The sequence below is a fragment of the Oryctolagus cuniculus genome, chromosome 9 (genome assembly GCF_964237555.1).
Source record: "Oryctolagus cuniculus chromosome 9, mOryCun1.1, whole genome shotgun sequence".
Classification (NCBI taxonomy): Eukaryota; Metazoa; Chordata; class Mammalia; order Lagomorpha; family Leporidae; genus Oryctolagus; species Oryctolagus cuniculus.
In genome coordinates this window covers 128612239-128629215 of record NC_091440.1, presented here as the reverse complement: position 1 = coordinate 128629215, position 16977 = coordinate 128612239, and the positions used below count along the sequence as shown (strand labels likewise).

At 50.9% G+C, this 16977-nt stretch overlaps 1 protein-coding gene across 11 annotated transcripts in view; it reads right to left on the bottom strand.

The window, feature by feature from the left end:
* Window positions 1-16977, bottom strand: part of FGD4 (FYVE, RhoGEF and PH domain containing 4) — a 219018-nt gene that overhangs the window by 92047 nt on the left and 109994 nt on the right. The window contains exon 1 of one of the 11 annotated variants that reach the window (XR_011379054.1): window positions 11337-11533. The exons of 8 other annotated variants lie outside the window; for them this stretch is intronic. Coding sequence is in view for 1 of the 3 variants with exons in the window: in XM_008259419.4 (XP_008257641.2) it covers window positions 11337-11352 (16 nt within the window). In the remaining 2 variants the exon portion in view is untranslated. Of the gene's footprint in view, window positions 1-11336; window positions 11596-16977 lie in introns of those variants that run through there. 2 more of the 11 variants (XM_008259419.4, XM_070049627.1) reach the window with 2 other exon arrangements.

Genomic DNA, 16977 nt, shown 5'->3' with positions numbered 1-16977 from the left:
CTCGCAGGGCAGGTGTCTGGTGCAGGGGTTGAGACATCCCTCCTCTGAGTGCCTGGGGTTGAGTCCCTGCTTCGCTCTTAACTGCAGCTTCCTGCTAACGCGCCCTGGGAAGCGGCAGGTGATCGCTCAAGACCCAGGCCCCTGCCACTCCCGTACGTGGGAGATCCGCATGCAGGCCCACGCACCTGGCTCCGGCCTGGCTTACTCCTAGCTGTTCAGGGCATTAGAGAAAGGAAACAGTGGTTGGGAGATCTCCGCCCATCTGTGCGTCAGCCTTTCAAATAAATTTTTAAAAGTATCTTGGGGAAGCCTGACTTCTTACTTTAGACTTAGAACCCATATGGATACCAACAGGGTGGCAGGAAAAGGCTGTGCTCACCTGGGAAAACCGTTCGCTTTCAAAATGGCCTTTTTTCAACTGATTTGTTCCCGGGACCTCCAGAGGAGGCTGCGGCGACACAGGCAGCGCACACCTCAGACAGGCACACACTGGTGCTGACACGGCTTCAGCACACGCGCTGGGAAACGCTTCGCCCGAGTGCCACAGAAACACCGCACTCCTAGCAGAATGGCCTTGCACCTTAAAACTCATCCAGCGTAGGTTACGGGCAGGCACGCGGTACAGAAGTCAGGTTGGCCCTTGCAACACCTGAATCCCACAGGCGCGCTTTGTTCAGGTTCTGGCTGCTCCGCTTCAGATCCAGCCTCCTGCTCAGGCTCATCCCGGGGGGAGCAGCGGATGGCTCACGTGGTTGGATACCTGCCGCCTACGAGGGAGACTGGAGGGCTCCTGACTCCTGGTTCTGCCTGGCCCAGCACTGGCTGAGGCAGGCATTGGGGAGTGGACCAGGACGGAAGATACATCTGTCTTTTGGTCTTCCTGCCTTGCAAATAAAATGAAAATAAAAATTAAAACTTAACACAGCTTACAGCCAAGTTGCTTTTAACTGTCTCTACTGTTCTTCTAACTATTACCACTGACAGCAGGGACAGCATGTAACAGTGAGCGTGCTCTGTGCCTCCATTTGTTCCTCTTGTGAATTCTCTGAGCGCTCGCTCTCTCTCTCTCTTCCTCCCCCCGCCTCAGACATACACACACAGACACATGCACAATTAAAAGGAGGAGGCAGGTATCTGACCTAGAGGTTAAGCCACAGGTTACCACGCCTGCATCCCACATTAGAATGCCTGGGTTCAATTCCTGGCTCCAGCATCCAAAGGCAGCTTCCTCTAAAACAGGCCCTGGCTCCAGGCCAGCCCAGTCCTGGCCACTGCAGGCATTTGGGAGGTGAGCCAGTGATGGGAATCTAGATGTCCCCTCCCCCACATCCCAACCCCAGTCTTTCAAATAAAAAAAAAATAAGATGTATTTATTTATTTGAAAGGCAGAGTTAGAGAAAAAGAGACCTTCCATGTGCTGGTTCACTCCCCGAGATGGCCACAACAGCTGGAGCTGGGCCATTACAATGCTGGTGGCCAGGAGCTTCTTCTGGGTCTCCCACATATATAGCAGGGGCCCTAACACTTGTGCCATCTTCCACTTCTTTCTCAGGCCATTAGCAGGGAGCTGGATCATAAGTAGAGCAGCCGGGACACAAACCGGAGTCCATATGGAAGCCAGCATTGCAGGAGGTAGCTTTACCCACTACACCCAGCCCTGACCCCGCAAACAAAAATTTCAAAAAATTTCCCCGAGATAAAGCAAGGCAGACTTGTTAACGTGCAGTGCTGCGCACTCAAGGGACGTGTTTAAGCTGTAAGTGCCTGTGGCTTTCACTCACTGGCTACATCTCTGTTATACACACCTGACTTGTGGCTCTTCAGTCAAAACCAGGCAGAATAGAGCCGCCAAATACCCTGGGCTTTCCAATAACACAATTGAAGAACCACGAGGTAGGGCCAGTGCAATGGTGCAGTGGGCTAAGCCTTCGCCTGTGGTGTGCGCATCCCATATCGGCGCAGGTTTGTATTTCAGCTGTTCCACTTCCGATCCAGCTCTCTGCTGCATCCTGGGAAAGCAGTGGAGGATGGCCCAAGTGCTTGAGCCCCTGCACCCACGTGGGAGGCATTTGGCGCAGCAGTTGAGACCCAGGTCAAGACGCCTGTGCCACTCCAGAGCGCTGGGGTTTCACTCCAGCTCTGACGCCAGCTTTCTGCTGCTGAAGCAGACCCTGAGAGGCAGCAGCAATGGTTTAAGCGGTTGGGTCGCTGTGATCCACATGGGAAACCTGCAATGAAGTCCCAACCAGCAACGTTGGCTGTTCTGGACATTTGGATGGGAGCTCTCTCTCGCTCCCTGACAAATAATAAACAATCAAACAAATGAATGGGTTCATGCCTTAGAGCTTTATTTCCTGTATGGGAGTAAGGGCCTGTGATGATCCCTTAGTATTTGTTCAACTGACAAAGAGTATACTCCCCACATAAACTGGTAATATTCACAGAAATCACTTAAGATCCCCCAATACATCACAAAACCAAGTTTAAGAAATACTCTGAAGGGCCTGGAGCTGTGGCCCCTTGCTGCAGTGCCAGCATCCCACATGGGCGCTGTTTCAAACCTGGCTGCTGCACTTCCAATCCAGCTCCCTGCTGCTATGTCTGGGAAAGCAGTGGAAGATGGCCCAAGTACTTGGGCTTCTGTAACCTGTGGAAACCTAGATGAAGCTTCTGGTTCCTGGCTTTGGCCTAACCCAGCCCTGAGCATTGACATTTGGGGAGTGAAGCAGCAGATGCAAGTCAGTCTGTCTGTCTGTCTGTCTGTCTCTCTCTCTCTCTCTCTCTCGGATTCTATTTATTTATTTGAGAGGTATAACTGATGCCTACATCAGCCAGTGCTGGGCCAATTGGGGAGTGAACTAGCTGATGGCATCTCTCTCTCTCTCTCTCTCTCTCTCCATTAGCCTAGCTTGAGCTAGACAGTTTAATCAATCATAGCAATGGTACAGAGTTGCTGGGACCAAACACCCTGGACCGAGGGGAAGAACAGTTGTTGGAAAAAGGGAATATTTGGGTGGTATTTTGAATAACTCTTTTATCCATGAAGATAAGCATTTGCAGGATGCATCTGGATAAATAGCCTTTCAAATAAATAAATAAATATTTTTTAAAAACTTTGAAATTTTAAATGAACTCTCAGACTCCATCTTAAGAAACTAAGATACTAATAATGTCCACAGAGCAAATTCAGATCTCTAAGTCACTTCAGGAACTCCACCACAGCATTTCCTCTGCATCTCAGAGACACGAGCCTACTTCTCACCCTCGTGAAAGGAGGGGCTGGCGACCGCAGAGAGAAGGATGAGTGGCACATAGGCCCTGATTCCACAGGAGCTTACTTAACACCTTGCCCCTGAGGGCAGGAACTGGCAGGCACCAGGGAGGAAGAGCAAGCCCGCCTCCCAAGGGTTAAACCCCCTCAATCAGGCATCTGCAATCAACAGGTCACAGGCCAATTCCTGCTGGCCGCTTGTTTTTGCCAATAAAATTCTACTGGAAGACAGCCGCACTCGCTCGCTCATGCTGTGCACTGCTCTGGCAGAGCTGAGGACTTGCAAAGCCCAAAATATTTACGATACGGCCTGTTGTAGAAAAAGTGCACAGACCTTGACCTCAAAAAAGCAACAAACTATGAACAAGTGCAGTCATTCTCCAGGCCCAGTTCTTTCCCCAGCAGCAGCAAGGCCTTGACCAGACAACCCCTCCAGTTCAGGGGGTTCACTGGCAGCATCGTGGCACAGCGGACCCAGCACTTCTTGGCTCATGACCCACGCCGGGACGGATCTACTAAATTAATACTGCCACGGGCCATCATCTTTGGTTTCCTCTTGTTCTAGACCCTCCGTGTCTAGCATGCTCTTGTGTCAGTTGCCTTCCTCATATTTTTAGCACACATTATTTCCTCCCGATCGCTGCTGCATGTGAGCCAGTTGACTGATGAGAAGGCCTTAACCACCTCTCTAAAATAATGCCTTTCGGTCGGTGATTCTCAACCACGACTATTGTTAGAATCACTGTGGAGGCCGGCGCCGCGGCTCACTAGGCTAATCCTCTGCCTTGCGGCACCGGCACACTGGGTTCTAGTCCCGGTCGGGGCGCCGGATTCTGTCCCGGTTGCCCCTCTTCCAGGCCAGCCCTCTGCTGTGGCCCAGGAGTGCAGTGGAGGATGGCCCAAGTACTTGGGCCCTGCACCCCATGGGAGACCAGGAGAAGCACCTGGCTCCTGCCTTCGGATAGGTGTGGTGTGCCGGCCGCAGCAGCCATTGGAGGGTGAACCAACGGCAAAGGAAGACCTTTCTCTCTCTGTCTCTCTCTCACTCACTGTCCACTCTGCCTTTAAAAAAAAAAAAAAGAATCACTGTGGAACTTCAAAAAGGAACTGTAGAATCACAATGTCTGGGGATGGCACCCAGATACCAGCGTACAATACAGCCTTCTGGGTGTCTCCAGTGGGCAGTCCAGGCTGGGAACCACCTACTTGGTGTTGGCGCAAGCTTGGGTCAGGTCAGCATTCACAGTAGAGATGAATCCTGTCATTTCAGGCTGATAACCCAACATCCAACTTTTTGCCAACTTCTGGGGCTCACAGCACCGTATGACTCTTGATTAAGTCACAGGCAACTTACACACAAGCATGGCGCCCCCTGCTCAGCTGTGAAGGTGAGGTTGCCTGTGTCCTAATAAGAAACAAGTATGTGACCCCTGTCTCAGGTCTGTGTCCTAATAAGAAACAAGTATGTGACCCCGTCTCAGGTCTGTGTCCTAATAAGAAACAAGTATGTGACCCCTGTCTCAGGCCTGTGGAATTTGCCGCATCGGGGAAAGTTCTGGACCTTACCCAGTAGCTTCTCATGAGGCTGCTCGTCCGTATCTTCCATAATATCCTTTACCGGACACCACAGAACCTGCTTTTCTGAGTTCCATCAGCCATTTCAGCAAACAACCCCAGGGACTGGTTGGACCTCCAATCTACGGCCAGTCAGCTGGAATTATGGGATGCCCAGGCTTTTGACTGGCATCTAAAGCAGAGGCAGTCTTGTGGCACAAGGCATTTGGGATCTGCTGCCGCCCACGGGCTGGCCGGTCACAGGTGGCCAGTGCCAGAACTGAGCTGATGCCTTAGGACATCCAGCTGCTGCCAGAGTCGTGTGAGAAAAAAAATCCCGCACATCTGCTATCAGAAACGTTCTATGGATGCAGACGATCCCAGCAGCGCCTCTGCAGACAACCCGGACATGCCCTGATTTATAGGAAAAGCCACCAGGAGAAGACCTGAAGACACAGAGCAGAGTCCTGGCCGGCAGAGATCAGGGGAGGGGAGATTCCCAAAGCAATGATGTGAAAACGTCCACGGACTGCACCAAGCATTTAAGAAAGAAAAGAGGAGAGAAGAAAACACCTTGAAGGGCCAAAGTTAGTTTTTATAGCAGACCTAGGGCCAAGCCAGGTGTCTGGGTTGCAAGTTAACGCCAACCCCAGCTTCCACCATCTACGCCACTGCCAAGCTTTTTCCACTTACACACAGCCATCCATCTGCACGCCCAGAGAGGGAAAGAAAAGCAAACTGGCCAGCGCATCAGCCGCTTCAGCAGGGACGCTGCTGAAACAGCACGCAACTGCTGGTACTTACTCAGGCACCAGGAACCAGGAAGGGATGCCGGCTCTCTTCTAAAAGGGAACCCACCCTTTCCATAAGCAACCCCGTCCTCACCTGGGAGACGCTGCGTCATTCTGTGCTTGCTCCCCCTGACTATTTTTCTGAACTTGCTTTCTCTAAACTTGACCTCCAGCCGCCCAAACGTCCCAGCCTAATGCTACGTCTGCTGAGTACTTTCAGTGAGCTTCACCTTCTAGACATTTCTGGCTGACTTCCCCTGCACACCCCCCGCCCTGCCCTCCTCACTCCACCCTCTGCACTTGCTCTTGTTCCTTCACTTTTTAAACCCAAATTCAGCTGCAAGGCAACAATGGACGGAATGAGCTCCACCACGTTAGGCGCCACCCAGTGCTCTGAAGCCAACAGCTGCATCTTCAGTCGCACCTGCTCCAGCCCGGCAGCCTGGCTGTGAGAAGCAAGGCTCTGGCTATCCGGGAAGCTGCTTTTGGTTCCCCCAGGAGAAAACAGAGTGGATTAGTAGAACCAGAGGCTGAAAGGTCAAAATTTTGGCCTGATGATTTATTTTGTGACCATGGGAAAGTTACTTAACTTCCTTAAAAATTAGAAAAACATTTTTCCCGCTCCAGGGACACTGCCTAGGCACAGGGGGCGGGCAGGCACACAGAACCCTCAGAAGTCTTTGTCTGGAGCACATCTGACCAACTGGACAGCTCTCGCAGTTAGCCACTTGCTTTCCTTGCTTCCCTGCTGTGGGATCAGGTCAGCAGACTGCACACTTGCCCCCTGGCTGGGTTCTACGGCAGGAGCACAAGGCACTGTGTTCAGCTTCTAACAGTGCACACAATTGTTGCAGTCACGCAACACCAAAAAAAGCAAATGTTGCACCCAGCTTATCTTTTATTTCCTATATTCTTTTCTGGCTGACAGAAGGAGGAAGTTAGGAAGAAAAAATGAGCCAGTTCATCAAAGATAACCACTTCCCTAATTCTAAAACTGCATTCTTGAGTCATGGTTTGGCTGTGTCTAGTTTACCTGTGCCCCTACACATGAAGAGTTTCACTAAGTTGTCGTCTGAGGGTGGCACCAGTGTCATCGCTCCCTTGTTGAAAACACCTCTGTGGGACGGCGAGGCTCACGGGACAAAGCCTGGAGCTCGCACAGGGTGCAGCCGCTCTCAGACTCCCACCTACCCGAGGGGGGTCAGGTCTGCATCCTCAAGGCCACACTGCTCTTGCCCAAGCCAGCCACCGCATTACCTGTCGCTCGGGTCAGCCAGTGTCACGTCCCTGAGGCTGGTCCTCCTCTCAGCAGGCTGCAGCTCCAATGCCACCTTTTAGTGCGGAAATCCCACAGAAGAAGAGGAAGAATCCTGCACCCCTTGCTCTTCGCCGCTGCTTTCTATTTTCTAAACCTACAGTGCACACAACTAGGACTGCGTAAGAGGGCCCTGCGGCCTCCTGGAAGACGAGGCTATTAAGCAGGATGACACCAGGAACACAGTTATACCTCTGCTGGCTGAGCACGTCTGGTTCTCACACTGTATCTACATAGTCAATTTTAGACCAAAGGGACACCAAAAATACCCTCTTTGCTTGTTATTTTTATCACTGTTTCACTGTTCTGCACTCTAAATTAGCAACTCCAATTGAAATAGATAAAGACAAAAATGAGTAGTATTCAAAGGCGGAAAAAAACCCCATACGACATTCCACATAAATTGGTAACCTCACCAGTTTCATGGTCTTTAGGGGGCTTACATTTACAAAATTATAAAAATAATCATTTTCAACTCTTATCTATTTATTTATTAAGATTTTTAAAATTTATTTGAAAGGCAGATCTACAGAGAGGCAAAGGCAGAGAGAGAGAGAGAGAGAGAGAGAGAGAGAGAGAGAGAGGTCTTCCATCCACTGGTTCACTCCCCAAATGGCCGCAATGGCAGAGATGGGCTGATCCAAAGCCAGGAGCCCGGAGCTTCTTCCAGGTCTCCCACACGGGTACAGGGGCCCAAGGACTTGAGCCATCTTCTACGGCCTTCCCAGGCCACAGCAGAGAGCTGGATCAGGAGTGGAGCAGTCGGAACTTGAACCACCATCCATATGGGATGCCAGCACTGTAGGTGGAGGCTTTACCCACTATGCCACTGCACCGGCCCCTACTTACTTACTGACTATAGTCAAATAGATTTTGTGGGGAGCAACTCGGACTAGACTAAGTTACTGGAATTAAGACTTATTCTATGCATCTGCTCTCCCACAATATGGCACTGGGAGAGGAGGAAACAGCTTCTACGCAGCTGCCTCTTGCCAACTTGAGTGATGACCTCCAGGAGCTGATCCTGCTCCTGATTGGAGGAGAGCAGCGTACTCGGCGTGTGGGTAGCAGAGTTGGGATTGGTGGAAGAGGACTATAAAGGAGGAGAGAGACAACATGCACCAGGAACATCTAAGGGGAACATCTGAGGGAACACCTGTGCAGCCCCCGAGAGAGCCGGCCGGCGGTGTGCCGCGCCCCCGCGGAAGTGGGGAATGTGGCAGGGGGAACCGCCCTTCCACGGAGGTGGAAGGGACAGTAGCCAACCCGGGAAGAACCAGCAGCAAACCCGGGGAGGGCCGAGCAGATAAAAGAACAGCGCAGGGTCCTGTGTTGTTCCTCCACGAAGAGGGGGAGCGACAGATTTCATGTTTCTAAGAGGCCATGAAATCATTATTCTCATCAAGTATATTATCACGTGGCAAATAACAGCCCATACATTCAAACTGTGGAATGTGGATTTTAAGATGCAGGTCACGGATGGATGTTTAGTCAACCATTGAAGATACCCACTAAGGGGTGGTATCGCGGAACAGCAGGTTAAGCCACTGGGAAGGCCTGCATCCCACAATGCAGTGCCACTGAGTCCCAGCTTCTGCTCATGTGCCTGGGAGGCAGCAGCTAACGGCCCAAATACTTGGGTCCCTGGCACACATGGGGCAGACCCAGATGGAGTTTCTGGCTCCTGGCTTCAGCATGGACCACCCCAGGCTGCTATGGGCATTTGCAGAGTAAACCAGCAGATCAAAGATCTGTCTTTCCATCATTGTACCTTTCAAATAAATAAACACATCTATAAAACAGCAAGATGCCAGGTGAGGCACCTGTGTGGTGTAGTGTCTGATACTCAAGTGGGAGGCCTGGACTGAGCTCCTGGCTCCAGGCTTCCACATAGTCCTGTCCTGATGACTGTGGGCCTTTGATGAATGAATAGTAGATGGGAACTCTGTCTCTCCCTTTCTCTCTCCCTCTCTAATACATCAAACAAAGAAAACATTTTAAAAAAATTTTAGGCTGGCACTGTAGCACAGCAAGTAAAGCTACCAGCAGTGCCAGCATCCCATATGGGCACCGGTTCGTGTCCTGGCTGATCCACTTCTGATCCAGCTCTCTGCTGTGGCCTGGTAAAGCAGAAGAAGATGACCCAAGTCCTTGGGCCCCTGCACCCGTGTGGGAGACCTGGAAGAAGCTCCTGGCTCCTGGCTTTGGATTGGCGCAGCTCAGGCCATTGCGACCATCTGGGGAGTGAATTAATGCATGAAAGTTCCTGCCTCTGCCTCTGCCTCTCTAACTCTGCCTTTCAAATGAATAAATAAATTTTTAAAAATTTTTTAACGGCATTAGAAAAATGAGCTCCTTATAAAGGCAAAAGAGCACCTCTGTTGTACCCAGAACTGAAGATGGTAAGCTTGCGCAGGATGGATCACAGAGGGGGTGAGGATGGACAGACGTTCAGAGCACCTAAGAGAAGGCCCAGTATATGTGGAATGGACTGACCCTGCCTCCCCTGGAATATCTGGTGGCATTCTACATTCTCTTGACTTCCTGTGGTTTATTCCACTACCTAAGGAGAGTTGGTTAAATTTATACTTTATTGCTACATGATAATGTAAGTGACACATAGGCTTCAACATATAATAAACAGACTAATTGTATCGTATTTCATTTTCCATGTGGAAAGAGTTTGCCTGCAAGCATCAACTAAAATGAGGAGCCGGTGCTGTGGTGCTGTGGTGCAGTGGAGCAAGGCACCACCTATGGAGATGGCATCGGATGTGAGCACCGGCGAGCCCCGCTGCTCCACTTCTGATCCAGCTCTCTACTACTGTGCCTGGGAAAGCAGTGCATGATGGCCCAAGCACATGGGCCCCTGCGCCCATGCGGGAGACCTGGATGGAATTCCAGGCTCCTGGCTTCTGCCTGATCAGCCCTGGCGCGTGCAGCCACTTGGGGAGTGAAGGGGGTGTGTATGTGGAAGATCTAGAAAAATCTCTCCCCCCTTTTTCCCTCTTCCCCCTCCCCTCCACCACCCCTCTCCATCACTGCCTTTCAAATAATCTTTTGTTTTTCTTCCAAAAAAGAGTTTTTTCCCAAGTCACTGAAGAAGATAAAACTGCTACAGACAACACGATCAGCAGCGACAGACACTGACATTACTCTGAGATGACTTACAGCGCAGGAAGCACTCCCGGAAGGGCTTCTCAGTTTACAAACCTCAAGGGGAGCCTAGAAACCCCCAGTGGGGAAGGGGCCGCTGCCCACCAGAGCAGAGGCAGGGGCACACTGACCTCCCACACCCCACGCCCAGTTCAACTCAAAGACTCTTCCCAGTCCTCACATGTGGAGTTAAGACTGCAGAGATGGGAGAGAGGGAGAGCGCGTGAGAATGCACACACTTCTCTTTCACAGCCGTTCCTCCCGTTAATGTCACAGAGTGCGAGCAGGAGCCACGGGGAGATGGCACGCACGTGCCCCTTTCACAGTGGCGGAACATTTGTGAGGGAACCCAGGCTTCTGCCTGAATGGTGGGGGAGGCCAAGGGCCGGCAGGGCCCGGGGCCGCTCCACCCTCAGCAACTACTGGCGCAGGGAGCAGAGCCAACTGCAGGAGGGGCCCGGGCTGTCCCAGGGGAACAGCCCCACCCCAGGGCTCCCAGCCCTCACCTGTCCTGCGGAAAGCAGGAGCTGCCCCAGACGGCCAGCACCCAGTTCAGTGCAGCCGGCTCTGCGTGCACGCCCTCTCCAGAGACACACATCCATGCGGGAGCGACAGGAAAACAGCGCCACAAAGCGAACCCACTGCAGCGTTCACAAACTATTCCAGCAGGCGCTTCCGGTCACATGATGGCATTTCTGCCACACCGGAGAATTTCATTTCCATTTGAAAGACTCAGTTTCTCAGGAATCTGCTTTCTGCAAGAGCCCAGGAAACCAAGGTGGCTGGAACTGACCACTGGCCATTTTAGAAAGCAAAACCACGCCTGTCTCCACCCGGTTATCTCACCCTGGCTTCTCCACCGCTGCTGTGCCAAAAACAAACAAAACACCGGGCGGTGGGGGACTCTGTTTTCACTAAAAATGCTTTGTCACCCGAAAAGAATTGGTCAGAGCGGCCAGAAGGAAGAAGGGGCAAAGAAGAGCACCTTGCTTCCTTTCGCTGCATCTTCCCTCTCAATGACTGAATTTGCAGAGTTTACCAACGTTAGCAAAACAGCCGGAGAAATCCAGCTCTCACGTTAATGCAGAAGCAGCTTCTCACAGAGCCAAGAACCGCGAAGATGCCGGTGGCAAGGTGCACCTCACTCCTAAACTCTGCCACCCTCCGCCCCCCAGCACGAGGCGCTCGGCTCTGACCCCCACACGCTGGAAAGAAGGAGAGCGACAGGCAAGAAGGTGAAACCACCTACCGCGATCACGGGACATGACTCACGGACGCTGATAATCAGGCACTCCGGTTTCATAAGAAGAGAGTGGCCAAGCTCTGCACCCTCCCTGCTGCTTCAGCGTCTCGGACAGCCCAGCTGAGCCGGGGCCAGCCGGGAGCTCTGGCCAGGGCGCTGGGGCTTCAGGGTGCAAAGACGTCCCAGGCGCATTTGCCACACCCCCGGGCTCCAGCTGCTGCCGTGCAGTCCGGGCTGTGAGGCTGGGCGGCTTCTATTTATTACCGTAAAATAAACAACCACAGGGGCGCATGCAGACTTGAAATGTGCCAGAAACGCCACTGGGAATAGGACTGTTTATAAACTGACTAATGCCTCAGCTATTACTGATGCTCTCCAAAAGCTAACATCAGGACCATTCCTTCCCCTTTGACCTGAGTCTGGACGGAGGATGCACCGGATTCAGGATCCACAGGTTCCAGATGTTCTGAATGAGGTCACAGGCCCCTGTGCCTCTGCAGCGAGACCAGGGCGGATGAGTGTGGGATACAGAAACACCGCACAAAACCCTCCAAGCCCAGGAAACCAAGTTTTTAAAAGTCACTTGGTGCCACTGTTTAGCTGGTATAACACTTAGTGCTCACTTTACACCAAGCTTGCATAATTTAATCAGTGTTGTGAAAGGTTTTTGTGCAGGCTAGAAAAAGACACGATTAAAATATCTGTCAGATCAGAATGAGGTCGGAGGCTTTACACACCGCCCTCCCGGTGCTGGGGTGGGCAACAGCACTTCTACTCTGCTCCTCTGAGGGTCCAGACATGGGTGGGGGACCTCAGAGCATGTGCCTGTACGCCCATCCCCACCCTGGCGGAAGACACACATCACCGATCCCCGGGGGCCTGCAGAGGAGCCACAGAGTTTGCAAGCCTAATGAGCCTGGAGGTGCCGCCCAGACTGCTGATGTGGGCCAACACTCTGAGAAGCGCTGGGTGAGGTCAGAGCCTTGCCTGGCTCGATCACGCACCTGCCGGGACCATCACACACATGTCACACACATGTGACATCGCTGAGCATCCACACAAATGTGATGGGCTGGGGAGCCGTCCCTCACCATCAGTACACGGAGCCTATCCACCCTTTTTAACACAAGCTGCACTTCCTAATAAATTCGCTTGCATGTAAGGCATGGGTGACCTTTACCCAGACTCTAAAAAAGAGCAAACAATGAGACCTGGGAGAAAAGAAATCAGAGAAAAATCCCTGGGCTGTCTCCTCTCCCTTCGCAAACACCACCCACCCATCTGTCTTCAGATTTCACCGCGGCAGGGAGACGGACAGGATCTGATTTCAAGACCACTTAGCCTTGGCAGACTTCAGTAATGCGAAAAGCAGAACATTTTTCTCTCACAAAAATGCCCCAGCGGCTGTTCTTCCTAAGCCCTCATGGCAACCTTTAAATGACAGCCTTAGATTTGGTTTCCAAACAAATACCTTTCCCTTTTTTACAGCTAGCATTTAATTTGTGCCCAGTGCTACATTAAGCACTTTCCAATTAGCATTTCACTGAGTCCTCCGTGCTAGGGAACAATCATTTATCACCATTTTATAGAAGAAAAGCCTCTCTGTAAGTAATAAGAACTTAATTTGCAGAAGAGAAAGCTGGACTGAGAATAACTGTTAGGAAACTCAATTCACTTCTATGCAAGAGATTAACATCTAATGGTATTTACTTCTGAATCTTTCTAGACCAAAACCAACCATGACAGGGTCTGTAAGTGCTAGGAGCTCAGGAAGGGGCACGGGTGCTTAGCCTGCAGATCGGGAGGAAGCTCCAACCCCATCAGAGCACCCAGAGCACTGGGTGGGGGTGGTGGGGGTGGAGATATTCCTGTGTCTCCTGACTCCAGTTTTCTGCTAACGCAGACCCTGGGTGGCAGCAGTAAGGGTTCAAGTGACTGGGTTCCTGCCAGCGACCAGGGAAACCTACACTGAGTTCCAGCCCTGGCCAGTATGGGAATTCGAGGAGAGCACACCCCACTATATATGTGTGTGTGTGTGTGTGTATGCATGTGTGTGTGCATACACACATACCCCTAAATACACTTTAAATCAACAAATAACACCTAACATTATGACCGAATCTCAGGTGTCCAAAAGTGGATCATCTACACTTACGTGCAGCACCTACTGCAAACATACACGTAAATTCTAGAATACTTAACACATGGAGACCTCAGCAAATGAAAAATTCGGTGCAAAAACTTCTTGAAAGGCCTGTATAGTTTTTTCACGACATGCACTTGCCTGAACTTTTCAAAGACCCTTCCTACTCGGAGCTTCCAGCACGGCCAAGCGAGCACTTTCGCCGTACACTGCAGGCCTGTCTCCCAGGCACCCATCAGCAGACACCAACCCCTGCCCTCACACGAATGCTTGGCCAGGAGGTTTACTCAGAAATTACTGATGAGTGGAAACAGCCGTAATTTCTTCAGCTAGTGAACGGATAAGCAAGCAGCGATATCCACACTGTGGCCTGCCACTCAGCAGTGAAAGGAATGCGGGCTGGTGTGGTGGCACAGCAGGTTAGACCACCACCTGTGATGTCAGCATCCCATCTAGGGTCACAGCTGCTCCACTTCCAATCCAACTTCTTGCCAATGTGCCCAGGAAAGAAGCAGAAGAAAGCCCAAGCGCTTCAGTCTCCGTGACCCCTGTGGGAGACGAGGATTGAGGGCAAGGCTCCTGACTTCGGCCTGGTCCAACCTTGGCCATGAAGGCAACTTGGGGAGTCAATGAGAGCATGCAAATCCCCAGCCCCTGCCCACACCACTGCTGCCATCACTCTGCCTTTCAAATAAATGAAATAAATCTCTTGTTAAAAACAGATTCATTTATTTACCTGAAAGGCAGAGATAAAGAGAGAGGAGAGAAGAGAGAGATCTTCCATCTGGTGGTTCAGTCCTCAAATGGCCACCACAGCAGAGGCTGGGCCAGGCCAAAACCAGGAGCTTCCTCCAGGTCTCCCACATGGGTGCAGGGGCCTAAGCACCTGGGCCATCTTCTGCTGCTTTCCCAGGCCATAGCAGAGAAGTGGATCGGAAGTGGAGCAGCCGGGACTGAAACCAGCGCACATATTGGATGCTGGCACTGGCACGCAGAGGCTTAACCCCATATACCAGAGTGCCAGCCATAAATCTTTAAAAAACAAAAACAGGGAATGAACTAGGGACAGCACTGCAGCAGAAAGAAGCTAACTCAAAAAGCCACGTTCCTATCAGATCCTGCGCGACATTCCAGCAAAGGCAGCCCTGGAAGGGAAGGCGAGCAGAGGCAAGCCTGCCCAGGCCGTCAGAGTGCAGGCCGGGGGTCAGTGACCACGGAGGGGCTTCTGGACGCCGACGGGACTGTATCGGATCATTCTGTACCAGACTGTTCTTACGGCACGGGCTGCATAGCTGCATGGACCTGTCAACACCCAGAATTGTCCCATATTTCACTTTACATAAACTATTCCCTAATTTTCTAAAAATTAAGGAGCACATGAAAGCACTTTGTTTTTTTAAGGGTAATTAATTTGTGGCCAGCGCCGCAGCTCACTAGGCTAATCCTCTGCCTTGCGGCGCCAGCACACCGGGTTCTAGTACCGGTCGGGGTGCCGCATTCTGTCCCGGTTGCCCCTCTTCCAGGCCAGCTCTCTGCTGTGGCCCGGGAGTGCAGTGGAGGATGGCCCAAGTGCCTGGGCCCTGCACCCCATGGGAGACCAGGAGAAGCACCTGGCTCCTGCCATCGGGTCAGCGCGGTGCGCCGGCCGCAGTGCACCAGCCGCGGCGGCCATTGGAGGGTGAACCAACGGCAAAGGAAGACCTTTCTCTCTGTCTCTCTCTCTCACTGTCCACTCTGCCTGTCAAAAAAAAAAAAAAAAAAAAAAAAGATTAATTAATTTGTAAGGCAGACTTACAGAGAGGCAGAGGCTGAGAGAGAGAGAGAGAGAAAGTCTTCCATCCACTGGTTCACTCCCCAGATGGTCGCATGGCCAGAGCTGCGCTGATCCGAAGCCAGGAGCCAGGAGATTCCCCAGGATCTCCCATGTGGGTGCAGGGGCCCAAGGACTTGGGCCACTCTCTACTGCCTTCCCAGGCCATAGCAGAGAGCTGGAACGGAAGTGAAGCAGCTGGGACTCAAACAGTTTCCCATATGGGATGCCGGCACTGCAGGTGGCGGCTTTACTCGCCATACCACACAGCACCAGCCCCTGAAAGCGATTTGTTCTTTTTTAAAAACAGCAAGAAGCCAGGAAAACGATGGTCTGTGTCGATGGTGTACACTCCAAGGTAAGTGATCTGTGGTCAGCCATTCATTTTCTCAATTTCAACGTGAGAGAAAAATCGCTGGCTAACGGCATCTGTTTTCTGTGATCATAGAAGATCCTGACCAGTTAAGAAGTGATATAACTAATTCTCCACACTGCCTACTTGTGAAGGTTGAGGTTTACGTCAGGGGGCAAGGGGCAGGCATTTGGCGCAAATGTTAAGATTCCTGCATCCCACATCAGGGTGGCGGTCAGAGCACAGGCTCCTCCGCTTCTGAGTCAGCGTCCTACTAATGCGCACCCTGGGAGGCAGTGGGTGACGGCTCAAGAACTTGGGTCCCTGTCACTAACATGGGGGACCCGGGCTGAGTTCCAGGCTCCTGGTGTTTTGAAACCTGGCCCAGGCCTGGCTGCTGTGGACATTTGGAGAGAAGATGGAATATCATTCTCTGTCTCTCTGCCTTTCAAATAAAATCACAAATTAAAAGGTTTTGTTTTTTTTTTTTTAAGGACTTTTGTCACAGATATCAATCCTGGAAAAAGCCTAAAATCCATGCTAACCAACCCATAGCTATTCACAAAATACCTGGTACTCAATACTTGCTCTTCCACCTCTCCTCGGAGAGATCTTTCTGCAAACATTCCCTTGTCCTGCCAGGCATTCGCGCGGTATTACACAGCGGTGCTGTTTTCACTATATTGAACTCAACTTTCTTTTTATGAATGCCTACTTAAATTATTTTATTTAAACTCCAAAACCGATGTTTTTACTACATTATAAGGATTTACAGAAACTCTCTTTGTTTAGTACATATAAATTTACAGAAAACTACAAATATTTTCCATACGTTTCCCATGTAAAGTAGACCCGGTTTCCACTGTTATTAACATCTTAGTATGGTATGTGTGTTACATTAATAAGCAAACATTGCTACATTATTAACTGAAATGCACACTTTATTCATATTTCTTCAGGGTTTTTTTCTGGTCTAGCACCCCATTCAGTATACTGCACCTCATTTACGTATTTCTGTCAGCTTACTGCTTTTAATGGACATGATCCAAAGTGAAGATTCCCGTATGCAATCCATGCTTCCTGAATTGAAGCTTATAACAATATACAGTGTTTAAAAACAAATGGGGAACTAAGATGCCTGTCTTAGCATTTTTATTTAAAGCTAACCAGCACATCATCCGTCACAGAATGGAAAACCTCCATATCATGATGGCAAAGCTAGTTTCAAGAAAGCATTCTCTGCTAATCAACATATTTTGATGACATGGTAACAGGAAAATCAAATCAAGTGTGTGTTAGTACTTGACTTTGTTGAGACAGAACACGCAATAAACAAAAATCA